Here is a 23,452-nt window from a genome sequence, read left to right on the forward strand (position 1 = left end):
TTTGCTCATTATTCCATTGCTTTGAGCTACTTGATGTCCCAAATATGCTAAACATCTGAAGTGTCTAGTCATACTTCAACCCTGCTTGTAATTATTTTCAAACTGTCATTCCAAAGAAAACCCCTTAGCAGCAACACTCATGTTGTTAAACAAGAGGCAGTCTTCTGCCATGACTGCAGTCAAGTCTCTTCACACTGATTTAAAGGACTTCCTTCTCATTTCCATCTTTGATTTTGTCCCACTTAAATGGTTCTCAAAATCAGGATGAGGGAGCTGCTTGTATTTTATAGTCATCAAATAATGTGGATGTTTGCTATTGTTCCATGGTTCTTCTGTATATGTTATCTATGTGGTATCATCTACTGATAATGAACTAGTGTGTGTGTGTGTGTGTGTGTGTGTGTGTGTGTGTGTGTGTGTGTGTGTGTGTGTGTGCGCGCGCGCGCAGGTATAGTTGACTGTAAGGAGATGAGAAGTTAACATCAGTTATATTCTACTATGATTCTTCTTAGTTTTTTTTCTTTTTTAAAAAATATGCATGCAGGACTGAAAAGATGACTCAGCTTTTAAAGGAGAGGCTCACAAGCAAAAATTAAAAACATGCGTGCAGTACACTTTCACTATGTTATTTCCATCCCTCAGTAACTCCCAGATCCTCCATCCTCCATACCTCTCTACTCATCCAACTTTGTTCTCTTTCTCTTTCCTCTCTCTCTCTCTCTCTCTCTCTCTCTCTCTCTCTCTCTCTCTCTCTCTCTCTCCCTCTCTCCCTCTCTCCTCTCTCCTCTCTCTCTGTCTCTGTCTCTCTCTTCCTCTCCCTGCCTTAAAATTAAGCAAAACAAAAACAATAAACACAAATACCCCCACACAAAAGAACAGAAATAAAAACAAGCAAAAAAGTATTTGATACCACTGAGTTCATTTTGACATAGTTGACAACTACTCCTGAACATGGGCCTGCTCTGAAGTGCCTCTCTGCCTTACCTTTTAAGCCGGTGTCTCTCATTCAAATAGAGAATGCCATTTTTTCATGACCATCTCATGAAGCTAATTGTGCAAACCTTAAATATTGTGACCTTTAGAAAATTAGATCAGATCACTTTCACATAATTCCTCATAAAAACATCAAAACAAGTACATGGGTTAAATGAGTAAAATGGTATTGGCTGTCCTCATTGAGAGGTGGGCAAAGGGAGCCTGCCCATTGATGTGTACTCACAGTGAAGCAGAGAGTCTGCACAGTATGAGGGAGGAAATTGCGATTGTCTAATTGCAACATATGTGGTCATGAAAGATACTCATTTATGTTGCTAAGTTTAAGAATCCTCCCCCCTCCCGTGTGACTGTGAAATCTGAGTTATAAACATCAATTTTCATTCTTATAAATTATTGTCTCTTTGAAGCAAAATATATTCTCAGTCCTGGTTTGACACAAGACTTCCAGGGAACTTTCATTGTAGGACAAGTCTTATTTCTTATCAATTTAATTCAATTTTTCTCTGTGTACTTCAATTTATACTCTATAACTTAAATATGTTGGTATGTTTTCCTGCTCGTGTTTTTCTTCCAAGTACGGATCCAGTAGGAGCTTGGGTACATCCAAACACTGATTAGTACTCAGTCTTCGAGATCATTATTCCTCCATTAACTTCAAAAAATTTTGAGTCCTCAAATTCTCTAAATTTAATATTGTACAAACATGATTTATATTTTTGTACCTAATAGACATTTAACCCATTATAATACTAATGCACTATGTTAACGTTATTTTTCAGTTAAAATACATGTTGCTTAGTCTCCCTAAGTACTAATAAGTATTGTACATCATACTATGTCACGACACCATTGATGAATAGAGTATGTGTATTTTTATAAGATCTATGATTATGCGCACACATTATACTGTGCTAATACTTTCATATTAGCAGAAAGAGAAAACAGTTCTTAGGCCGATTAAATGATCTATCTTAAAGATACTTTTGGTGAAATTAATTTGATTTGAAAACACATAAGCAACGTTTAAACAATGAGTCCTTTAGATCCTAACAGGCTGAACTTCAATTTAATGTCAGTTTTTAGCAAGGTGAATAAAGTTTCAGCTTCTCCAAATGTTAAGTGGAGATAGATTGACAAGTACATGTAGGGTTTACAAAAAATAAAGAGGGCATGTGTAAAGAACAACTTAGTACAATTCTATCAATATAGAAATAACCAAAAGTGGGATTGCTTACTGAAAACGAAACGTTTTCTTTATTTAGATACTGTCTTTCTCTGTGACCCTGCCGCACTTGAGTGTTTTTACTCCAGCCACTTCATCATGCAGAGGCTCCAAAACTTCCAGGCATTTAGATGTTTTTAGTCAAGTGTTTTATAGAGTCAAAGCACAGCTATAACAAGAAATTTTGAGATTTTCCTGTTTAGTTTTTCCATTTTTATTATGAAATATTTTCGTAGGTTTATTTTATGAAAACTGTCTTTAGATGGTCTAGGGATAACATTTAAGAATTCTTTACACTTAATAGAAAAACAGTGAAAGGCAAAAATGAGAGTAACTGTTTAGGATGCTTGTTAATATGTTCAATAGTGAAAAATAACACTAAAATGCAACAAAGACCGATGTAAACTAGTTATTAATCTTAACTCAATTTTCATTCAATATATCCATGAATTGGATTGTCTTTTGTTTTTGTGGTGGTGGAAGTTGAATCCTCGACCTTGTATCTTTTATTTCAGAAAGGGGATTTATCACTGAGAACATTTTGTGATCCTTTCAGAAATTGTTTCTTTTATTTTTGAGATAAGAATAAAATATCAATATTTGTAATTTTTCCTTTCTCTCCCCTAACCCTGTCATAAACTGCTTCTTATTCTTTCTCAAATTTATGTTTCTATTTTCTTTTTTTTAATATACTTTACTAATTTATTCATATTACATCTCAATTGTTATCCCATCCCTTGTATCTGCCCCTTCCTCCCTCCCATTTTCCCTTTACTCCCCTCCCCTATGACTGTGATTGAGGGAGACCTCCTCCCCCTGTATATGATCATAGGGTAACAGTCTCTTCTTGATAACCTGCTATCCTTCCTCTGAGTGCTGCAAGGCCTCCCCAACCAGGGGATGTGGTCGAATATGGGGCACTAGAATTTGTGTGAAAGTCAGTCCCCACTCTCCACTCAACTGTGGAGAATGCCCTGTCTATTGGCTACATCTGGGTAGGGGTTTGAAGTTTACTGCATGTATTGTCCTTGGCTGGTGCCACAGTTTGAGCAGCACCCCTGGGCCCAGGTCCACCCCTTAAAATGTTCTTCTTGTAGGTTTCTAGGATTCTCTAGATCTTTCTATTTCCCCATTCTCCCTTGCCTCTCTCACCTAGAATCTCAATAATAAGTCTTCCCTTCTGTCCCACTTTCCTGGTAAGTGAAGACTTTCATGGAACATGCCCCTTGGGCTAGTGTCCAGATATAAGTGAGTATATGCCATTTGACTCTTTCTGTTTCTGTTTTAACTTACGACAGCCTACAGACTGGGAAAAGACCTTCACCAACCCTACATCTGACAAAGGTCTAATATTCAAAATATATAAAGAACACAAGAAATTAAATATCACAAAACCAAATTACCCAATTGAGAAATGGGGCTCAGAACTAAACAGAGAATTCTCAACAGAGGAATATCAAATGGCTCAGAAACACTTAAAGAAATGCTCAACCTCCTTAGTCATCAGGGAAATGCAATTCAAAACAACTCTGAGATTCCATCTTAAACCCATCAAAATGGCTAAGATCAAAAACTCAAGTGACACCACATGCTGGTGAGGATGTGGAGAGAGAGGAACACTACTTCATTGCTGGTGGGAATGCAAAGTAGTACAGCCATTTTGGAAATCTATCTGGTGCTTTCTCAGAAAAATGGGAATAGGGCTTCCTCAAGACCCAGTTATTTCACTCCTTGGAATATACCTAAAAAATTCTCCACCACATAACAGGGACATATGCTCAACCATGTTCATAGCAGCCTTATTCATAATAGCCAGATCATGGAAATAGCCTAAATGTCCCTCAGTAGAAGAATGGATAAAGAAACTGTGGTACATTTGCACTATGGAATACTACTCAGCTATTAAAAACAAGGAATTCCCAAAATTTGTGGACAAATGGATTGAAGTAGAAATGATTATACTGAGTGGGTTAACCCAAAAGAGAAAGAGTCAAATGGCATATGTTCCTATTTTCATTAATGATTGTTACAAACATGTGTGTGGGGGGGGGTGTATGTGTGTGTATCTGTGTGTATATGTGTGTCTTAACAAGTCTTAGGTAGATTACTCGCCTGAAAAATAAGTCATATTCACTTTTATTTGTTAGTAAATTTAATTTTGACTTAAATGCTAATTAGATAACATAGTAGAAAAGTCTACTATTTTATATCTAGAAATTTAAATAAATTTTTCTGAAATTCTAGCTGGTTCATGTCACATATACTATCTCACTGAAAATTCACCACTGGCATGGGTAATCAGATTTACATGTTATAGAATACGAAGTACAAAAATGTGACAATTTATTCTGCTCCACACAGCTACTAAATAGCAGAATTCAAGAAAAAAGTAATATCTTTAAAATTAAATTCACTAATTTTTAATTCACTTAATAACAAGAATTAATAATTCTATGCCTAGGAACATTCTTGAATTTGATTGTATTTCTCAGCTAGTCTCTTTAAAATGCTGACACATTATTAATAACAACTATAGAATCAAGCTTGCATCATTTGAGTTCATTAATGCCCATTCCCATAAAATCAATTATTTTTAATCTTTTAACTTAAAAATTGGCAAGATATATAATATAAATCATTTAAAATATTACCTAAAATCAGATCCAATTCTCTTCCCATTTTCTGGTTCCCCAGGATCTGGACATAAGTTGGAAGCTGTCTTAATACCTCCTTCATTTACTGTAACCAGAGAAAACAAAACAAAACAAAAAAAAGCAAATAGAAAATATGTGTGGTTAGAAACTCAATGATAAAAATATTGAAATCTACAAAACCATGCTACTAAAGGTTTGTTTGAGTATATAAAGTTAAAATGGCATTATTGAAAACAATAATAAATATAGAGTAATTTTTCTCTTCAAGGATATATTAGAAAATAATTATGATTGTCTGTATTAAGCATATATACCATTCTGAATATTAACACACCAAAATGAGGTATTTGCCTTATTTATAAACAGTAGAGTCACAACAGTAACTGTTGTGACTATGTTAACCCTGTCCTGGTTACTTTTAAAGTTATAATAAAATGCAGTATGAAAATAAAATGCACTTTTGTATAGGGAAGCATTCTGTCTTGCCAACAGCAATTTCTTTAAAAAGTGTAAATTACTATGTTTCGTTGGATTTTTGATAATGCTGGAAAGCCAAAGGTTGGCTCTACTCACACATAAATTCTGTAACTTTTAGACTTATCTATTTTTCATATATTTACAGTCTTTAAAGATAATTTATTTAATGATAAAATGTTAACATTTTTCAGTAAAGTGAATGTTATCACATTGGATAATTAAAATCTATTTTATGATAAAGTCATTTACGCATGTTTGTGTACTTATGTATATATAGATGAACAAGATTTCATTGTTTATATTGAAACAAGGTCTAATTAGACATCCCCTTTTGACATCACTGACACTGTATATCCTTTTATCCTTAAATTCTTCATTACCAGTTCTAGAATATCTGAGTTATACTGCACTATAATATGAATCTTACAGTGAACCTGTGGATATCTTCTATTTTTTATCTCCCTGTATAACATTCTCATCATTCTAAAGAAAAGAACTGGGCCCTAAAGAGAAAAAGAATGAAACCTACAATGATCCTTGAACTGCAAAGCAGAGTGGGATCATTCAGAGAACATTTTCTGAAGAGTAATGACGCCAAGCTCTCCCTCTACTTAGACAACACCATTTGCCAGCATTTAATGACTATATAAAAATAAATATTGAAGAAATTTTAATTTAAAATCTAAGCTGACTGGATTCTGGAATTCGGCCTAATTTTTTTTTCAAAGCCATCACTGTTTTTCAAAGTGATTTTTCAAGCAGGCGGATAGCTTGTGTGTAATCTCTCACAGTTGTATCCTTGTAAAGCCATTATTTCCTTAAATAGACACAAAATGGAATAATTTCCCAGACCATTCAAAAACTACTCATAAATATCACAAACTAATGAGTTCTCTCCAACTCTATTAGATGTTTATGGATTTATTGATTTGCTTGTTTTTTTCAAGTTGTTATTTATCTACTCTTAAACTGTCCAAAAGTCTTCTGGAACATAGTCTTTTGTTGGCTAATCTACTGTAATGGGTTAATTTCAAATTATTGATGCAGACCATCATATTTTTATATTTTTCACTGTTTGAAACATTATCACAGTTCTTATAGTTTCTGTGTATGGATCTGTTATCTGTACCATGATTATTCAGATTTTCAGTAAATCATATTTCAAAGCTTCTATTGACACATGAAAACTAATCATCCTTGTAATTTTCATAATAATAATATGTTCTGATTCCAACCTATTGCAAGTATTAAATGATTACTTAATTTCTAAAATTCATTTATATTGTAGTTAATACCCTTTAGATCATATACAAGGTAAATTTTATTTCTCATTAGTCAGCAATATTTACATTTTGCTCGAATACAGCTCCTTTCTTTCAGTATATGATAGCTTCATGGATGTGTACGAGTTTTACTCATGTCTTTGCATGTTCCTTTTTTATTTTCAAAACTTTGTAATATTTTTAAAGTTCAAGCTACTCTTCCTTCAAAAGATAATTGCTCATTCTTATCTTACATAACTGAAAACATTTTATTTAGACACTATTTATGCAATTTTAATAACATTTGTTAGCTAATAAATTAGTGGTCTTATTTTATTTTTGTACTTTGTACTTAAGATGACATCTTTTCTAAAACTATAAAGTTCAGTTATATTAACATGTAGGTAAAACATAAGAGAAGTCAGTTTTCTGATACATATGATGTAGTAGTTTGATTGTCAACACATCCTTATAAAGTGTATTCATTGAATGAAGATTTTCAGTTTAGTGTTATTTCTGGATTTACTGTAAAATGGTACTAGACTATGACTGTTTAAACTGTGTAGAAGAGTAAAATGGGTGGCATATTCTAGATTTCCCTACCTTGCTATCATGCAAGACATAGCATAAAAATAAGTACTGTACATAGCACATCATAACACAAGTACATAGAAGATAAAAAATCTAAATTTTCCTTTCACCCCTCCCATTATTATTGTCTCAAATGTCATACTCTGTGATATTTCAAAAAATATCAATAATATTTATTTGCATTGTACTATAGTCAAAAATCATTCAAGAAATTATATATATATAATAACATTCAAATTAACTACTATTATTATAATCCTCCACCAGATAAGCATACTGAATCTTGGATAGACCAAGAAATGTGTTCAATACTATATTATTAATTAATGTCAGTGTTTAGAAATTATGGAATGACATAGCTATTATATATGATTTTCTGAAATTGAAACTATCGTACCCATATATTAAAATGAAGATGTATTTTTAACAGGCTTGACTAATTAATTTCAGTTCATAAAGTTTTACATGACATTCTTTTGTATGTGTGTATGTCTGTATATGTTATTTTATTTATATTAGTTTACAGAAATTTTAGTATTTCCCAGTTAAATGGTGACAAGATATTCACATGAAGTGAATTTTCAACTGCTTTCACTATCTAATGCCTTTGAAATGATTGGTCAGCTCGGTTTCCTTCATTGCATGTAATCTCCATAGTAACTTGCAACAAGTTATGTAAGATGTTGACTCTATAAAACAGTATTACTGATGGCAAAGCCTTTATGGATGAGCTTTTTAAGTATATTTTCATCATTAACACTGTAAAAACATTGGGAATCATTTTTGCACAAACAACTGAAAATGATCTTATAATTTAAATTGTTTTTTTATAAAAATTATTTTACTATATATGAATTTGAAATGTAATACAGAACTGCATACATTATTAATTAACATATATCTATATATTCTAACTTAAAAGTTACAAATAGACTTTTGTAAATAAAAGGGGTTTCTTGTCTAAAACAGAACTGAATAGATTTTTATTTCTGTGAATCTCCATATGACCACTTCTTTTTTGTTGCCTTATTATTTTTATTTTAAATTTTTTGTTTTATTTTTGTGCTAACTTTTACCATAGGATACACTAGAATTTGTTCTGGGACCAAACTATGTATTATCCACAGTGTTGTTTTACTTTGTACTAATACACTTAATATCCCATAAACAATTGCTTCTCATTTACTTTAGTTTCTTGGGAAAACGGTTGGTCCTGCTGCGTTGAGGCTGAATTATATCCATCCTTTCATTGCATTATTATAGGAAAACATAGAAAGAGCAACTGTGGCATAAATGATTCATGAATGAGTGAGAGTGTGGATTTGATACAGGAAACAAAAGCATGATCACATGAAAGGATCAAAGTTTCTTTATAATTCTTCTTTATAATAACCAGTTCACCACTGTTAACAGTTTAAAATTGTAACAATTTGGTTTTGAGTATTTTCATAATACAATAGTTAACACTTTACTTTTCTTAAAATACTAGTTTCTATTTTCATTCTCATTAAATTTGTATATATAATAATATAATAAGTTTAATATTTTGGGTTGTATTAAATAAATGATAGCAAATGCTAAAATATAAATATTTACTTGAAAATAGGCAATGATAATATCAAATTGATATATCTCATTAAAAAAGAGTTTTTAGGCAAAGTTATCAATGCTGGGTAAAAAACTTGTAGTAAAATATAATTCAGGTAATGTTAAGAAACTACTTTGCATCCATGAAATCATTTCCGCATATAACCTGATTTTATCTATATAGGGATTATTCATATTAAAATAGAGTATTTTATATGTCCTTCATGAATTAGAGGCTTGTTTTAAAATTATGATGAAAATTATTCACATTTTTGGCTTTATATTAACATTTTGCTTACTCATTTTAAAATTAAATATTGACCGCAGTATTTTTTTCAGGTAACAGAAACACTGAAGTTGTCTTTTATGTTTGTATCTATGGCCCATTAAGTGGTAAAATATTTATTCATCTAATATATTATACCAATGAAAACAGATAATTTCCTAGATGATATAACACCTTGATATCTACTGTCAGTATAGAAAATATAAGTAAATATTTCAGAGGAACTGGAAGCCTGAGGCATAGTGTCTATACAAATGTGAAGTGTGGTATATGGGTTGCTTTTTAACTTAAACACATTTTAATTAAACACATTAATTAAGATTTTAACTAAACCCATAAAGAGCCACAGCTTTAGAGAAAAACTGGTATATCTTACATTTAGTTATAAGGCCACGTAATTTTTCTTGGCATATAGCTTTAATATAATCTGCTCTGCTAGAATTACCAAACATAATAACTTTTGTAACATATAATACACATGCATCTTTTAGTTATGATATATATGAATAATCTTCCAGACTATAGCAAACAGTTCATGTATAAAATATTTTTAGTAATTTTGGAAATATTGGCTATCAACATCAAAAACACATTTAAAACCAAATATATAAAGAAATCATAATTGCAAGCTGTGTAATTTGTAAGCATCAGTAATGCAGCTTCCAAAGTCAAGATGTTCAGTTTTGTATTCTCAAATGTAATTAATAAAATATAAGCATTTCATTAAGTGCATCTAATAACATATAATGATAACATAAGGGAAGGAGAATAGTCTACGAATTGTTGAGAAAATAATTTAACTGGCAATGTGTTATTTATATTTACAAGTGAAAGTATAGGTAAACTGTTTTGGTAACAGTTGGCAGGAATTTACAAAATTATTTAGCAAGTTTTTGGATTTAAACAAAATTTAATTAAAATGTACCTTTGCTCGGGAATGAGTAATAGGATTGCACATATTGAACAATAGTTACTTTCAAATTTTCATGCTATTTTAGAATTCAGATGTTGGTATTCTACAACTGGCTTGCATCAAAAAATATATATATATAATTCCATATATATATATATGGAATTTCTACCAATTGTTGTTCCATTTTATGACAAATATGTATTGCTTTTTTGAATATTATTTCTTTTATGTTTATGACAGCATAGACTTTTCACTCTGCGAATTATTTATAAATTAACAGAGGGCATTAGAAGATAAAGCCAATCTGAGTTTATTCTGGACTTTTTAATAACATTTTCAAATGAGAAAATAATTATAATAAAATTTATTTAGAAAACATTATGGGATATTTAACCGAAGAAATTATTTCAAGTTAATAAACTCCTTTAAAGGAAAATTCTCATCAGACTATTCCTTAAAATATTTATGTGATATCTGAGACATAGCCATATAAGTGTTGCTAAAAGAAACCAAACCATTAGGAATTATATGTGTTTTATCCTCATATAACAAATATAGCAATTTTATTCACATAGCAATAAATTATAGCCAAAAATTATGACTTTGATAAATTATCATTAAAATATTATACACTTAAATTCAAGAAAGTATTGAATAATCATCATGCACGTTACATAAATATTAATGCAGTTACTTGGTAAATACACAGACATGTAGGTAAAACACACACGGACAACACAGACACCACAGACTTCACTCTTGCACTAGAGAAAGTAACAAAAAGGAGTGCACTCACAGAGGGAAAACTTGTTGCTGTTGTCTTTCCCTGGAAACAACTTAAATCCTCTAGATTTAAAATCTATGGCCTTTTTCACTAGTCAAGAAAACAAACAAAAACATGTATCAGGAAATACAGTTTTGAAAATGAAATTCAAGTTAACAAATTTGGTTAGCATGAAATTATGCAAGTTAAAGAAACTGCTCTCTTAAGTTTGCCTGATGGTACTAGGAGGAAAATGAAAAATAAAAAAGGCACTAAATTCACCTAGCAATAAAATATTAAACATTGTGGAATTCCAAATGTTATATATGGAGATAACTGGTACACATGTATAGGTTTCTGTAGAAAAACCTAATTTCTGGAATAAATATGTAACCTTGAATTTATGTCATTAACCACTTGATTTCATTTAATTTTTTTTTGGATAAATTATACTTGTTAAATTATAGTAGCTAAATTAGAAGAATGGAAATAGTATCATGATCTTTTTTATTTTAAAATTGAATTATCAAGAACTTTGGCATTTTAGAATATAATATAATTGGAATAATTATATTGAATACTTCTGCCCATAATTTTCACACCTTATCATTGCCCTTTACAATAGATGGATATTTGACCAAATATCGCCAAATGTATGAAAAGAAATTACATGTGATTAATATCTTTTCACTGTTTGGTGAATTGAAGCTTTTCTACCAGTGCTGATTTTAAGGAGTGAAATTTCTCATTGTCATGCTATTTTATTTTTCATACTAAAATAGGTAGGGCTGGAGATAAAAAGAAAAACATGTACAATAAATTGGTAGGTTAAAGGAAGTATTTTAAACCCAAGATATGTATTAAAATATTTGAAAGTAGTTTGCATAAAAATAAAGTTTTATCTCTTTTATTTATTCTTTTACATTTATTTTGTGGGGTTTTTATATTCACACATTGTGTGTGTGTTAGAGAGAGAGAGAGAGAGAGAGAGACAGAGAGAGAGAGAGATGAAAGAGACAGAGAGAGAGGCAGAGAGGGAGACAGAGAGAGAGAGAGAGAGAGAGAGAGAGAGAGAGAGAGAGAGAGAGAGAGAGAGAGAGTTCACACCCATGTGTGTGTGTGTGTGCGCACATGCAATATGGAAGAGGAGGATAGCAGACACTTTTCAAGACTTTTTTTTTTCATTTTCTTCTGCTATATATGTTCTAGCATTCAGTGTACAATCTTAAGACTTGGCGTTTAATTTACACTGTCTTGGCAGAGTTTGTCTGTCTACTCTGCCTGCATCCAAGCTTGCCCATTTTTCCTATGGCAGAAAGAAGGACATTTTGCCCAATGGCTTGTTTTCCACCTGTGAAGCCATCTCCATAAGGAGGTTCATTTATGCTCATCATTTCTTTGAGGTAGTTCCTGCTTCACAAGTATGTCTGCCAGATATACAGGGCCAGAAGTCTGAAGGTGATGCTCCAGCATTATAAAGAGTTTTGGGTGACTGTTCAGGTATCCAACTGTCCCTGGTGTTTTCTCATTTGGAAGCTGCTTACTTGTACTTCCTGTCTACTCAGATACTTAATTTTATTCCTTCCCAAGTCTCTAATGGGGTTGAAGACCAGATAGTTTAGTTTTACAATTAAGCTTAGTTGTTTAGGGGTTAAGATGTTTTTAGGTCTAGATAGATGATTTAAGTTGATATAGATGAAATATGATTGTTATTAATTTACATTCAGATTTTTAGATATACCAAGATAGGAAAGATTTTTTCGTCAAGGTTACCAAATACTAATAACCAAAACACTATGAATGTAACATTTGTATAATTCCTGATCGCTTCATAGTTCTTCTTGCTATAGGTAGTTTACTGTGTATCTGTGTAATAATATAAATGTGTATGCAAAAAAAGAAAAATTAATCAATTAATTAAAAAAAAGACTTGATTGTTAGGACCTCTACTCACAAGCTGTCAAAAAATTCATAAAAACTTTAGTTTACACATTATTTAATAAAGTGCATCTGGTTTAGATTTTTAAAGGATTATTTGTAATGCTCAGGAGTCTATTAATTTAGACAATGCTTTGCTGTGTACATCAGGTTTGTCATAACGTTGCATTCTCTACATCCACTTCTCAAGTATCCTGTTACAGCCATGAGCCACCTTGTCAGGCCTTCTTTTTTTTTTAAATGTTTGAATACCTCTACGACAAGCAACTACCCATGCAAACGTAACCTCACTAGCTGAAAATTTTAGGTGACCTTAATTAATAATATATTGGGATGTTATTTATTAAAAATTTGTGTTGATCAATTTAAACGTCTTATTTGTGATGTTTTAATATAAAATATATGTTATATAAAATAAATATATGTTCATATATAAATAAGAGCTTGTTTTGAACCAGCTATTAGTAAGGTGCATGTGTGTGAATGTTGCATAATAGATAGTACATGGCCTCCATCCAACCATCACTGCCAGTCAAACCAGAAAGTGTATTAGAAGCAGGACCAGGAAAACAGGGGTGTAGTGACACAATTTTTGCAGTAGTCATGTCATGGATATCTGATAGAAGAAATAAAAATGAGCTAAAAAAATATAAAATGATAATGCTTAAGTGAACTTTCTATCAAAGAGATGGCATAATATAAAGTCAAAAAACATCATCTGGCTTTAAGTGCCTCATTTGAAATGCCTGAGCTAAGTACTGTACAATCACGTAAAAGTCTAACTAAAATGTTAACCTACTTTTTGGTGGGTATGCTTAATAAGACACTGCTACTTACATGTTAAAGTCTTAAAAACGTAGAAGTGATAGTGCAAGACTTTTTAATCCATGCACTCAGGAGCAAAGGCAGGTGGATCTCTGTGAGTTCAAGGCCAACCTGGTCTACAAAGAAGCTTCCAGAATAGCCAGGGCTATTACACAGAGAAACTCGGTCTTGAAAACAAACAGTACAATGATGATTTTATATTTATGGGTTAAGATGTTTTTAGGTGTAGATAAGTGTTCTAAGTTGATAATGATTATGTGATGGAGATTGATTTACATTCAGAAATTTAGATGCACCAAGAAAGATATCTTCTTTAAGGCTGCCAAATAAAAATAGCCTAAACACTGTGAATGTAACATTTATATAATTTCTGATTGTGTCATTGTTCTTCTTGCTATATGTAATCTATTGTGTATATGTGTAATAATATACATGTATATGCAAAATAAATAAATAAAATTAAAATAATAATAAAATAATAAAATAATAAAAATTAAACAAAAAAGAAATGTAGATCATTTACTATCTTTGGGAATTCTGAGGATTTGCTATTCCTTTTGTAATACCCTTGTACTCTAGATGTAAAACCTATTGATGTTATAAACAGGAAAATAATTTTCAAATGCAGACACTAAATTTCTTCTGGTCTTGAATTTTACATTATATTTCTCAAAACTCATAATAAATCTGATGAACAAGAAAAAAGAAAACCAACAAATATTTTTATTTTAACTACTAAATTTTGAATTTTTAAATGATCATAGAAAAATGACATGATAAAGTTAGGATTATCAGAAATAACTATAATGTTTACTGATTTTATACCATGATATAATAACAATATTATTTATTCCAAATCTCAAGTTTTACAGTATTTATTATTACAAGTGTCAGATTAGTAATAGGAACCATACTCTAAATCTGGATCAGCTAATAAATCATCTGTTACTTATTCTTTTTCCAAACTTTAACTATTATGTATAGATAATAATCTATATTTTATAAATTCTTGGTCCTGTTGTTCTCTGATACTTAATTTTTCATAATAATAAGGAATTTTCATTTTTGTGTGTTTATATGTAGCATCTATTTATATAGTTTCATTTTGTATTAACTATAAGCCTACTTTTCTTTTGTATTGAACAAATGAATTATATTGACAGGATCACTTTATTCATTTTTAATTAATTTAAGCATACATAACATAAGTGTTTGATTTTGAATATCTTGGGTATATTAAATTGAAAGTTGATTAATTCACAGGAATATTATATAAAGTGATAAATTAGAAGGGAAGTTTTTGGGAGGAGATTATGAGTGGACTTGAAGCAGAGGTAATTATGATCATTGATCAAAACACATTGTATGCATGTTTATTTCAGTTAAATAACTTTGCACAGTGTAAAGTGTGCTGGTCTATATACACAAACAACAGCTGTTGCCATCCCACATACTCGGTTGAAAAGAAAACCTCTAATCTGCCACTTCCTACAGAAATTATTTTTGAGGCCATTGTATTGTTTTCTTAACACGTTAAGTTGTAGGATTTTGTAGAGTAAATAACACTTTAACTAAAAAAAGTTATAAGTAAATGCCTTCCTTAGAAAAAGAAAATAAATTTGTCACTGATAGGTTTTTATACGTTAAGTGGTAGTGTGTGATTATTGTTTGTGGTACTAGAAGTTAGAAACCTTCCTTCAAATTCCTAAAATGTGCAACTCATTGCTTCATGTTTCCATTCAGGTTTTGCGTTTTGTTTTTCTATTTTTCAAGATATGGTTTCTCCATGTATCCTTGGCTGTCCTAGACTCCCTTTGTAGACAAGCTGGCCTCAAACAGATATCTGCCTGCATCTGACTCCTGAGTGCCGGGATTAAATGCATACATTCCAGTGTTAGCTGTTTGGAAACAGAATTCAGAACAAAGTAATGTGGCAAATCTAATGCAATCGGAATTCTCAGTTCCATCCTAGAGATTAAATTTTCTCTTAGGGTATTTAAAATATTCAGCTCCAATAAGAGAACAGGTTTTCACAATTTGTAGTGACTCCTCTTTTTACGTCTATAAACATTAAAGTTTAACTTGCTTCTCTTGGCTTAACCAAAAAAATTTTTGGAACATTTTCCATATGGTATCTCTAATCTTCCTCAATATACTATTCAGAAAAAAGCCAAAGTGAAATTGCAGGAGTATAGGCTACAGCAACTATCAGTTTCTACCATCATTCACAGGTTATCCTTGGATTAATAATGCATTAAAATAAATATTATTTTCTTCATAGATGTTTCTAACAAATATTTTTTTAAAACATTAAGAAGAAGCATAACTTTAACAGTTTCTGGAGTATATAGGAAAAGCCTTATAGAAAATTTAGCAGTATTCTTAAGAGGCATGCATAAATCATTACAAAGACCTACATTTTAATATGTGCTTAAAAAAAAAACTAAGTAGAAGATTACATACAGAAAACTAATAATGGGCACTTTTGATGTGAAATATGAAAGTCAATATGCTCAGAAGTACAGAGAACATTTATTGGGTCATATGTATTAGAGAGACACAAAATCCAAGATATTTAAATGTGAAATTGTACGATGGCAGTATATTTTATAAGATATATACTTATTTCATACTTATTTAAAAATATTAATATGCTATGGTGAAAACCACTAAAGTTGTATAATATGGCCAAGATATGCCAATTTGTTTATTTTTAAGTCCTGTCTCTGCTGCTGTATATATAGGCTTTAGACTTATGTATGGAAATGCTCTGGCCTACTATTATTGCCAGAAATTTTTTATTTTTCATTCTCAGGCAAATTCTAATTTGTAATATATCATATTGTCTTAATGGTTTTGAGTTATTCCTTTTACACTAAAGATAACCTAAGCTGGGTGGCCCACACCTGTAGTTCTGTCTGTCACTCTGGGAGACAAAGTCAGGCAGATCTCTGTGATTTTGAGGCTAACTTATTCTATAACATGAGTCCAGGACAGCCAAGGCTACCCAGAAAAACTCTGGCTCAAAAGCTATTATTGTTGTTGTTGTTGTTGTCCAACTTTATTTAAGATTTATAGTGCACATTTCATTTTAGGCCAACTCAAATGCTTTCCAAGCCCTGGACAGACATAATAAATTTAGTATGAATATAGAGAAATGTCCAGTGCATATAATCATGGTTAAGTTATAGAAACATAATGAGACAGTTATTCAGCATATTTCAGGTACCTTCATGGGAGGTCTTTAACACAAAGCTTACCATTCATTATAATAATGAGACTGGAATTCTCAACTTTCAACCACTTTAGAATAACCAGAGTGTAGAAGATTTTTATTTTCAGATCTGAAAAGAACGTTGATCTTTACAAGAAAGTATCTTATTTTACTAAATATACACAAAAAAGGGTATTTAGTTAAAATTTGCAGGTCTTGTAAGTAGAACTAAATATGTTACTTTCGTTTAAGAGAGAATACACAGCTTAAATAAGTGGCTCAATTTTTGGAAAATATTCTTAAATTTATCTGTGACCTTCCCTCTTTCCAAAGCATGGAGCAAATTCAGGAATCTGTAACACTTGCTTAGATAAGAGCAGATGTATTCTCAACGCTTGGTGTAGCAGGTCTTACAACTACGGTGTGCTGTAAAATGTCAAGATTATATGTAGTATGTGGGATTTTATACTCTCTTTAGGAATCCTTATAGTTGGTGTACTAATGTCACCATATGGAAAATTACCATTGCTAGCGTTTACAGATACTTTTTACACATTTGAAATGTTTCAACCTTTTAATTCAATTACATTTTTAAACCTTTATCTCCCAACTGCTTCAAATTTAGTAACTTTTACCAATGTTTTAAAATTTAATAGTATTTTGTTTAATAATTTTCGGATTTCTTTTGTTTGGTGCATTTTTTTTTAACACAAATGATTTCCTAACTTATTATTCTGTTTATATGTTCTTCTCTCTGTTAATAAATTTCACTGGAAATTTTCAAGGATGTTTAACACAAAATTGATAACAGTACTTTTTTTACTCAAGGTAAGGTTTTATTTTTCTGTACTTAATAGAAAGAGCAAGCATGTCCCCATCATACTCATAAAAACGAAAACATTACAATGCCTTGAAGAATATCTACCATACTGTATGCTCTCTGCAAGGATTTGATGATGTAATCTATTCTACCCCTGCAAATTTCCCATGGATTGTAGAATTATAAATTTAATATGAAAGATAATTACATTAGTATGATGAACCATTGCTTGATGCCTGAGCTCTAGCTTCTCCTGACGTATGTATTCTCCACTAGAGCACTTTGTAACATGAGGCTGAATTCTGTGCACAGCAAACACAGATATGCTTTGATGGTTTCACTTAAAACAAAGCTGCGCCAGCAAATGCATGCCTCCTCAAGACGTTTCAGAAAGGAATGTTAGCATGCATTCTAGAGACTGCTCTTGTGATATTTGGGTGAAGCAAGTGCACCTTTCTGCCCTTGTCCAATAAAAAAAAAAATCAACCTGAGGCTACATTGAAGACTGGATTAATTAGGTTGGCAGAGGAGATTTCAAAACAACCCAGTGTGAACTGTGTCATGTAGCTTTTAGTGGCCATGCTTATGTAGATCTACTATGAAAAGGAGCAAGCTGGGTAAGGAAGGCTGCAAAACGTCAGGCTTGAGATGACACAGGGCAGCAGGAAACTGAGTGCAGCTAAATTCGTTTTACAAAGAATTAAACAGATTAAATAAAAATCCTGTTGTTGAATGGAATCGAGGGAGTGGTGACCTCACGGCAACGCCCCATTCCAGCTGAGCTTCCACTTTATGAATGAAACCATGAAAAACAGAAATCTGGTGAAGCCATCCTTTCTGCCATGATAATGAACTAAACCTTTGAAAGTGTAAGCAGGCTCCATTTGAAAGTGTTCCTTCATAAGTGTCGCTGTGGTCACGGTGAATTTCTATTCACAGCAATAGAAAATAAGACAGTGCATCAAATCCCTGGATTCTGAGAATGTAGACTACACAGCTGCCCTCCTTTAAATAATCTTCTTCTGAAGAAGCATTGAGAATTGGCCTGGGTAGACCAAATTAAACTCATAAAAAGGATAACTTAGCAGGTGTTGGTGATAAATTACTGTTATAAACTGCTTTGATATAACATATGATAACAATATGAATAATATACTTGCTTTTAATACAATTTATCAATACTCAATTGAGTTGTATAGGGATTTTTTTTTGAGTTATATGTTTTATCTTAAAGGCACTGAACAACATAACAAAAAGGCTTTGTGGGAAATTTTTTGCTTAACAGGTTACATTTACATTTACTTCAAAAATATTTTTATAATACTAGAATACATTTTTTTAATAAAGGAACAAGAAGTTGGTGGTACCTTATTGAAATCACACATGCAAAAATAATCTGCAAGAATATAAGTACTCCCTTTATATAGGTGTGGAGATGAAGGATGTTCTGTTTATTATTGAAGGCAATCACTGACTCCAAAACCTGAATACTCTTAGTCAACCCGCCATGTGAATACAGTATAACAACATTTTTATAGCCAGACATTGCTTTAGTTAATGACAAGATTAGCGTGTCCTATCGTTACTTCCTGTTTTTCAATGGTTATTTCTTATTTGATAAAAACTTTAATTAATCATCATGTCTTCTTTTTCACTCTTCTATACTAATATATCTTAGAGACTAAAAATAGTTTAAGATCCATCAAATAAATACATTAGCTGTTTTCTTTTAAAAGTAGCTTTTATTCCCCAGATGGAATTGCCACCTTCAGAGGCTTACTGCTTGAATAAGCTTACCACTATAATTCTTTCTGAGCTCTGGCTGACTCAACTCAGTCATTCCTGTTTAAACTCCTCTCCAAGGTTCAACCTGGCTTCTCTCGCTTGTTCCCTGAATTGCTCTGCTTGGCCTCAAACTAACTGGGGCAAGTTTTCCCGACTTCTGGTTCCTTCTTATTCTCTGGCTTCAACTGTCCCCACATGAACACAGAAAGAATCTTAACTCCAAGGCACAGCAATCACTCTACTGAACTGCACTGAACTCAACTCCTCTCAACTGACTGACTGAACTGATCTGAACTGCCATGAACTGAACGGCCACTGTATTCTTTCAACTGACTGCTAACTGACGGCCATCAGCTCAACTCAAAATGGCTTTACTTGAGCTCTCTTAAATTGCTTCTCTTTCCTCTGTTTTTTTTTTCATGAGATTTGGGCATATACTGTTCTGTCAAATCTTTCCTTGCTTTGTCACTTTGTCTGCCCCTCAATTAGATGACACTTTTAAACAGGAGTACTTTCTTCTACAAACTAAAAATACCTTCATTGTTTGGCTTTAAAAGTTTGTACTCATGGCATATTTGTTTCCAGCCAGAGGTATTAAAAGTGTGTGACATGTCTGCATTCCAACCAAATAACACAGAACCAGGACTTTAGATATGATGCCTTGCCAGAGCAGTCATGTAGCTGGGTTAAAATTCCTCTACATTTTCTTACTGTACAAAACACTTTTTCATGCTTTTTGCTCCAAATATAGAGATTTATTTTTTAAAAAATATAACAGGAATGAAATGGTCAATTTTTAAATAAAATTGTACTAATCATCTATTTATTCTATTTGGAAAAAAATCAACCTTGGTCTTCCTTCCCCCACTGGAAAAGTTCAGGAACACTGATAAAACTTTTGCCTGCAAAATCATAAGCTCATTCACCAAGAGAAAGCACAAACCCCACTTATGAACTGAGTAAAAGAATTCTGGAAATGTCTATTTCTTAAAAGCTCTGTTGATATTATGAAGAGATGCCATTTCAAGAACATTTTGTGGGAATTTCAAGCATAAGTAATAAAACAAAACAATAGCCCATGATTCAGCGTATGCATGATGTAATTGTGAAGAGAGGATTGTAATGCAATATGTCCAAACTCAACACTATGCTGCTCTGCTCTACTGAAGACTGAAAAGTAACTATATGACTTCACTAGCTCACAGCAGGGCCACCATATGCTCTACAAACTACATGCGAGCATGGGCAGCCTGTTACAAAAATGGGTGAAAACGCCTTGAAATAATTATGAGTGAGATAAAAATGTCTCTGACACAGGGCTGTTTTCCTCTACTTTAAAAGGCAGAGGAGTTTATTTGGAATCATCTTCAAGTTCCACTGAAGTTCTAGTCATTTTATATATGTTACTCAAACAAAATGATATTTTCTTGGTAACCATGCCTGCCTTTCACTGGTAAATTAAGCTATAGTAAATGTTCAAGAAGAGAAAATTTTGCAAAAAAAAATTTTTTTTAATTTCTTATCTTAAAAATGGATTCTTCATTTTTACTATCTGATGCTTAATTTTATGTTATACTTTTTTTTGAGCCAAAGCATTACTAGGTATCCCTGTTTCCTGGAAAGTAACTACATGGAACAGAAATCAATTTAAATAAGTTCTCGCGTCTCAGCATGCCCATTGCCAGTACCACAGTCACACACTCCAGTTCTAGAAAGCCTTTCTTTCATTATCAATGAAAGAATTCATTATCAATGAGAATATTATTATCTTTCATTTTTATCCATTTTGTACAAAATAACAATTAGTATACTAATATAAAAAGGAAATAAAATAAATAAACCCAAATAAAAATAATATTGTTGGCCAAAATGAGATGTTTACAAACTTGAAAGATAATATCTATGAAACAAGAGCATCTTTGAGACACTTGATTTAGGTCAGTAAGATAAGAAGTCTCATTCATCTGCCTACATTTAACATAAGAGCATGCTTTGAGAAGTGATGTATGAAATATTAAAATGAATACTTAAATTCTTCATTTGCAAATGTAATGTCTTCCAATATCTAATATTGTCATAAGGTCCATTGACAATCAGAATATTTCAAATAATATATTTTTAAAAATACATTAACTTGTTACCAAGTAGATTCAGAGAGTTTTCTCTTATTTTACCAATTAAGTGATTTCTAAGTAAAATATTAAAACTTTTGAAATATAAAAATATATTTACTATAATGATGGTTGTTTTGGAATTAGCATAAATGTGATAAACCAGACCAAAATGGAAATGCTATTCAATCTATATTTAGGTAATTAAATTAGAAATCAGGATGCTTTGGATAATAGATTTTTAGGCTTTTATAACACTGAACACAATTTTCCACATGATAACTTATACAGAAAAATATCAAAAGAAAAAGAAGAAAAACAAAAGGACAAATATTAATATGTAATCCCAGCCGATAGTTGACCATTCTCTATTTGCTATAGGGATTTATACTATATATATATGTATATATATATTAGTATATATATGTTTACATATATATATACTAATGTCAAGTTATGATCATGGATGTCATGCAGGTGAGAGCAATTTGACTATTAATAAATACAAGATTTAAGTGTTTATTGATAATATTAATTTGAAACTCATTTTTATGTCTTCTAAGTATATTTTACTATAATCTACATGTTAGACTTAAAGAGTTTTGAAACAGGATAAGAAAGGGAATAATATTTTTTCTATTCTTCTTAGATGTAAAGGTATATTTTAAAATAATATCTCTAGGTGTAGAATTAAGGCTAAAACTTTGCATTGATCTCACTGTTCATCAATTCAGAAAATTATTTTTTCCATAACACTATAGTGTACATCAGAAGTTATTCTAAAGGACTACCTGAATTATTATCATTAATACTGCATGATCCTATTCGTTTTCTAGTGTTATTATATTTTAGCTCAGGACAAGATATCAGAATGAGTTGATAGTATGTGCTGGTTTAGTAGCCATATAGATACTAAATATTGTCCCTATGCAATGTCTTAAGAATTGAAACTTAGAAGAATAGATCCTGCTGTGATGCTGTGAAGTCACCATCTCACTTGGAACACATCAGTTAGATGGATGTTCACACTGAATTTTGATATCTGCAGTTTTATATAGCTAATTAGAATTTTATATGTTTTTGTAAAAATGTGTGTTCCATATTGATTTAAAACATATACAGATCTAGCCAATGGGCAGAACATTCTCCACAGTTGAGTGGAGAGTGGGGTATGACTTTCACACGAACTCTGGTGCCTCATATTTGACCATGTCCCCCTGGATGGGGAGACCTGGTGGCACTCAGAGGAAGGACAGCGGGTTACCAAGAAGAGACTTGATACCCTATGAGCATATAAAGGGGGAGGAAGTCCCCCTCAGGCACAGTCATAGGGGAGGGGAGTAAAGGGAAAATGGGAGGGAGGGAAGAATGGGAGGATACAAGGGAGGGGATAACCATTGAGATATAACAAGAATAAATTAATAAAAAAAATAAAAAACATATTCAGGATCTTACTAATGTTGTTTTAGTAGGTAGTATTATCTCTCAGTCAAATCTGCTAATTAAGTAGATTCCATATGAATGTATCAGGCCAAATATACTATTGCTTTCTATAGTACGCTTCGTCTTTATCATTCTCTGCCTATGTGTCTAGGAATGCTAAATGTTTTTTGTTTTCCCTCAAGTGAGACTCAAGCTCTAAGTAACATATGAGCTCAGGCCTTGTCTTATAGATATATATATATATATGTCTATATAGATATATATATCGCTTTGTTTTTGCAGCACATGTAAGAGCATGGAGATCTCTGCTTATCTATTCACGTCTCACATTCAGAATTTTATCTCCAACAACCCTACGTTTATTTCCCAGGTCCAAATGACCACCCTAGATCAATCAGTTCATTGATCTGTGTCTCCAGAGCACATGTAACTATTAGATCATTAGTCACTGTCTTTTTCATGTTTTAGTGTGAATTTAAAGAAGAGAGTTCTTTTCACTTCTCACCAAAACGGTATGTTCCACAAATCAAAAAAAGAAGAGTAAAGAAAATAATGAAAGGGAGAC

The 23,452-nt window shown here is 31.7% G+C and overlaps 1 protein-coding gene across 5 annotated transcripts in view; it reads right to left on the reverse strand.

Annotated features, from left to right (window-relative positions):
- Positions 1–23,452, reverse strand: part of CSMD3 (CUB and Sushi multiple domains 3) — a 1,109,294-nt gene that overhangs the window by 642,959 nt on the left and 442,883 nt on the right. For 3 of the 5 annotated variants that reach the window (XM_084749141.1, XM_084749140.1, XM_084749139.1), the window contains 2 exons: positions 10,785–10,862; positions 4,870–4,957 (listed from right to left, as the gene is read on the reverse strand). In XM_084749141.1, coding sequence (XP_084605267.1) covers positions 4,870–4,957; positions 10,785–10,862 — 166 coding nt within the window. The remainder of the gene's footprint in view (positions 1–4,869; positions 4,958–10,784; positions 10,863–23,452) is intronic. The other 2 variants (XM_084749143.1, XM_084749142.1) reach the window with 1 other exon arrangement.

The sequence above is a fragment of the Acomys minous genome (genome assembly GCF_964271855.1).
Source record: "Acomys minous genome assembly, chromosome: 12".
Classification (NCBI taxonomy): Eukaryota; Metazoa; Chordata; class Mammalia; order Rodentia; family Muridae; genus Acomys; species Acomys minous.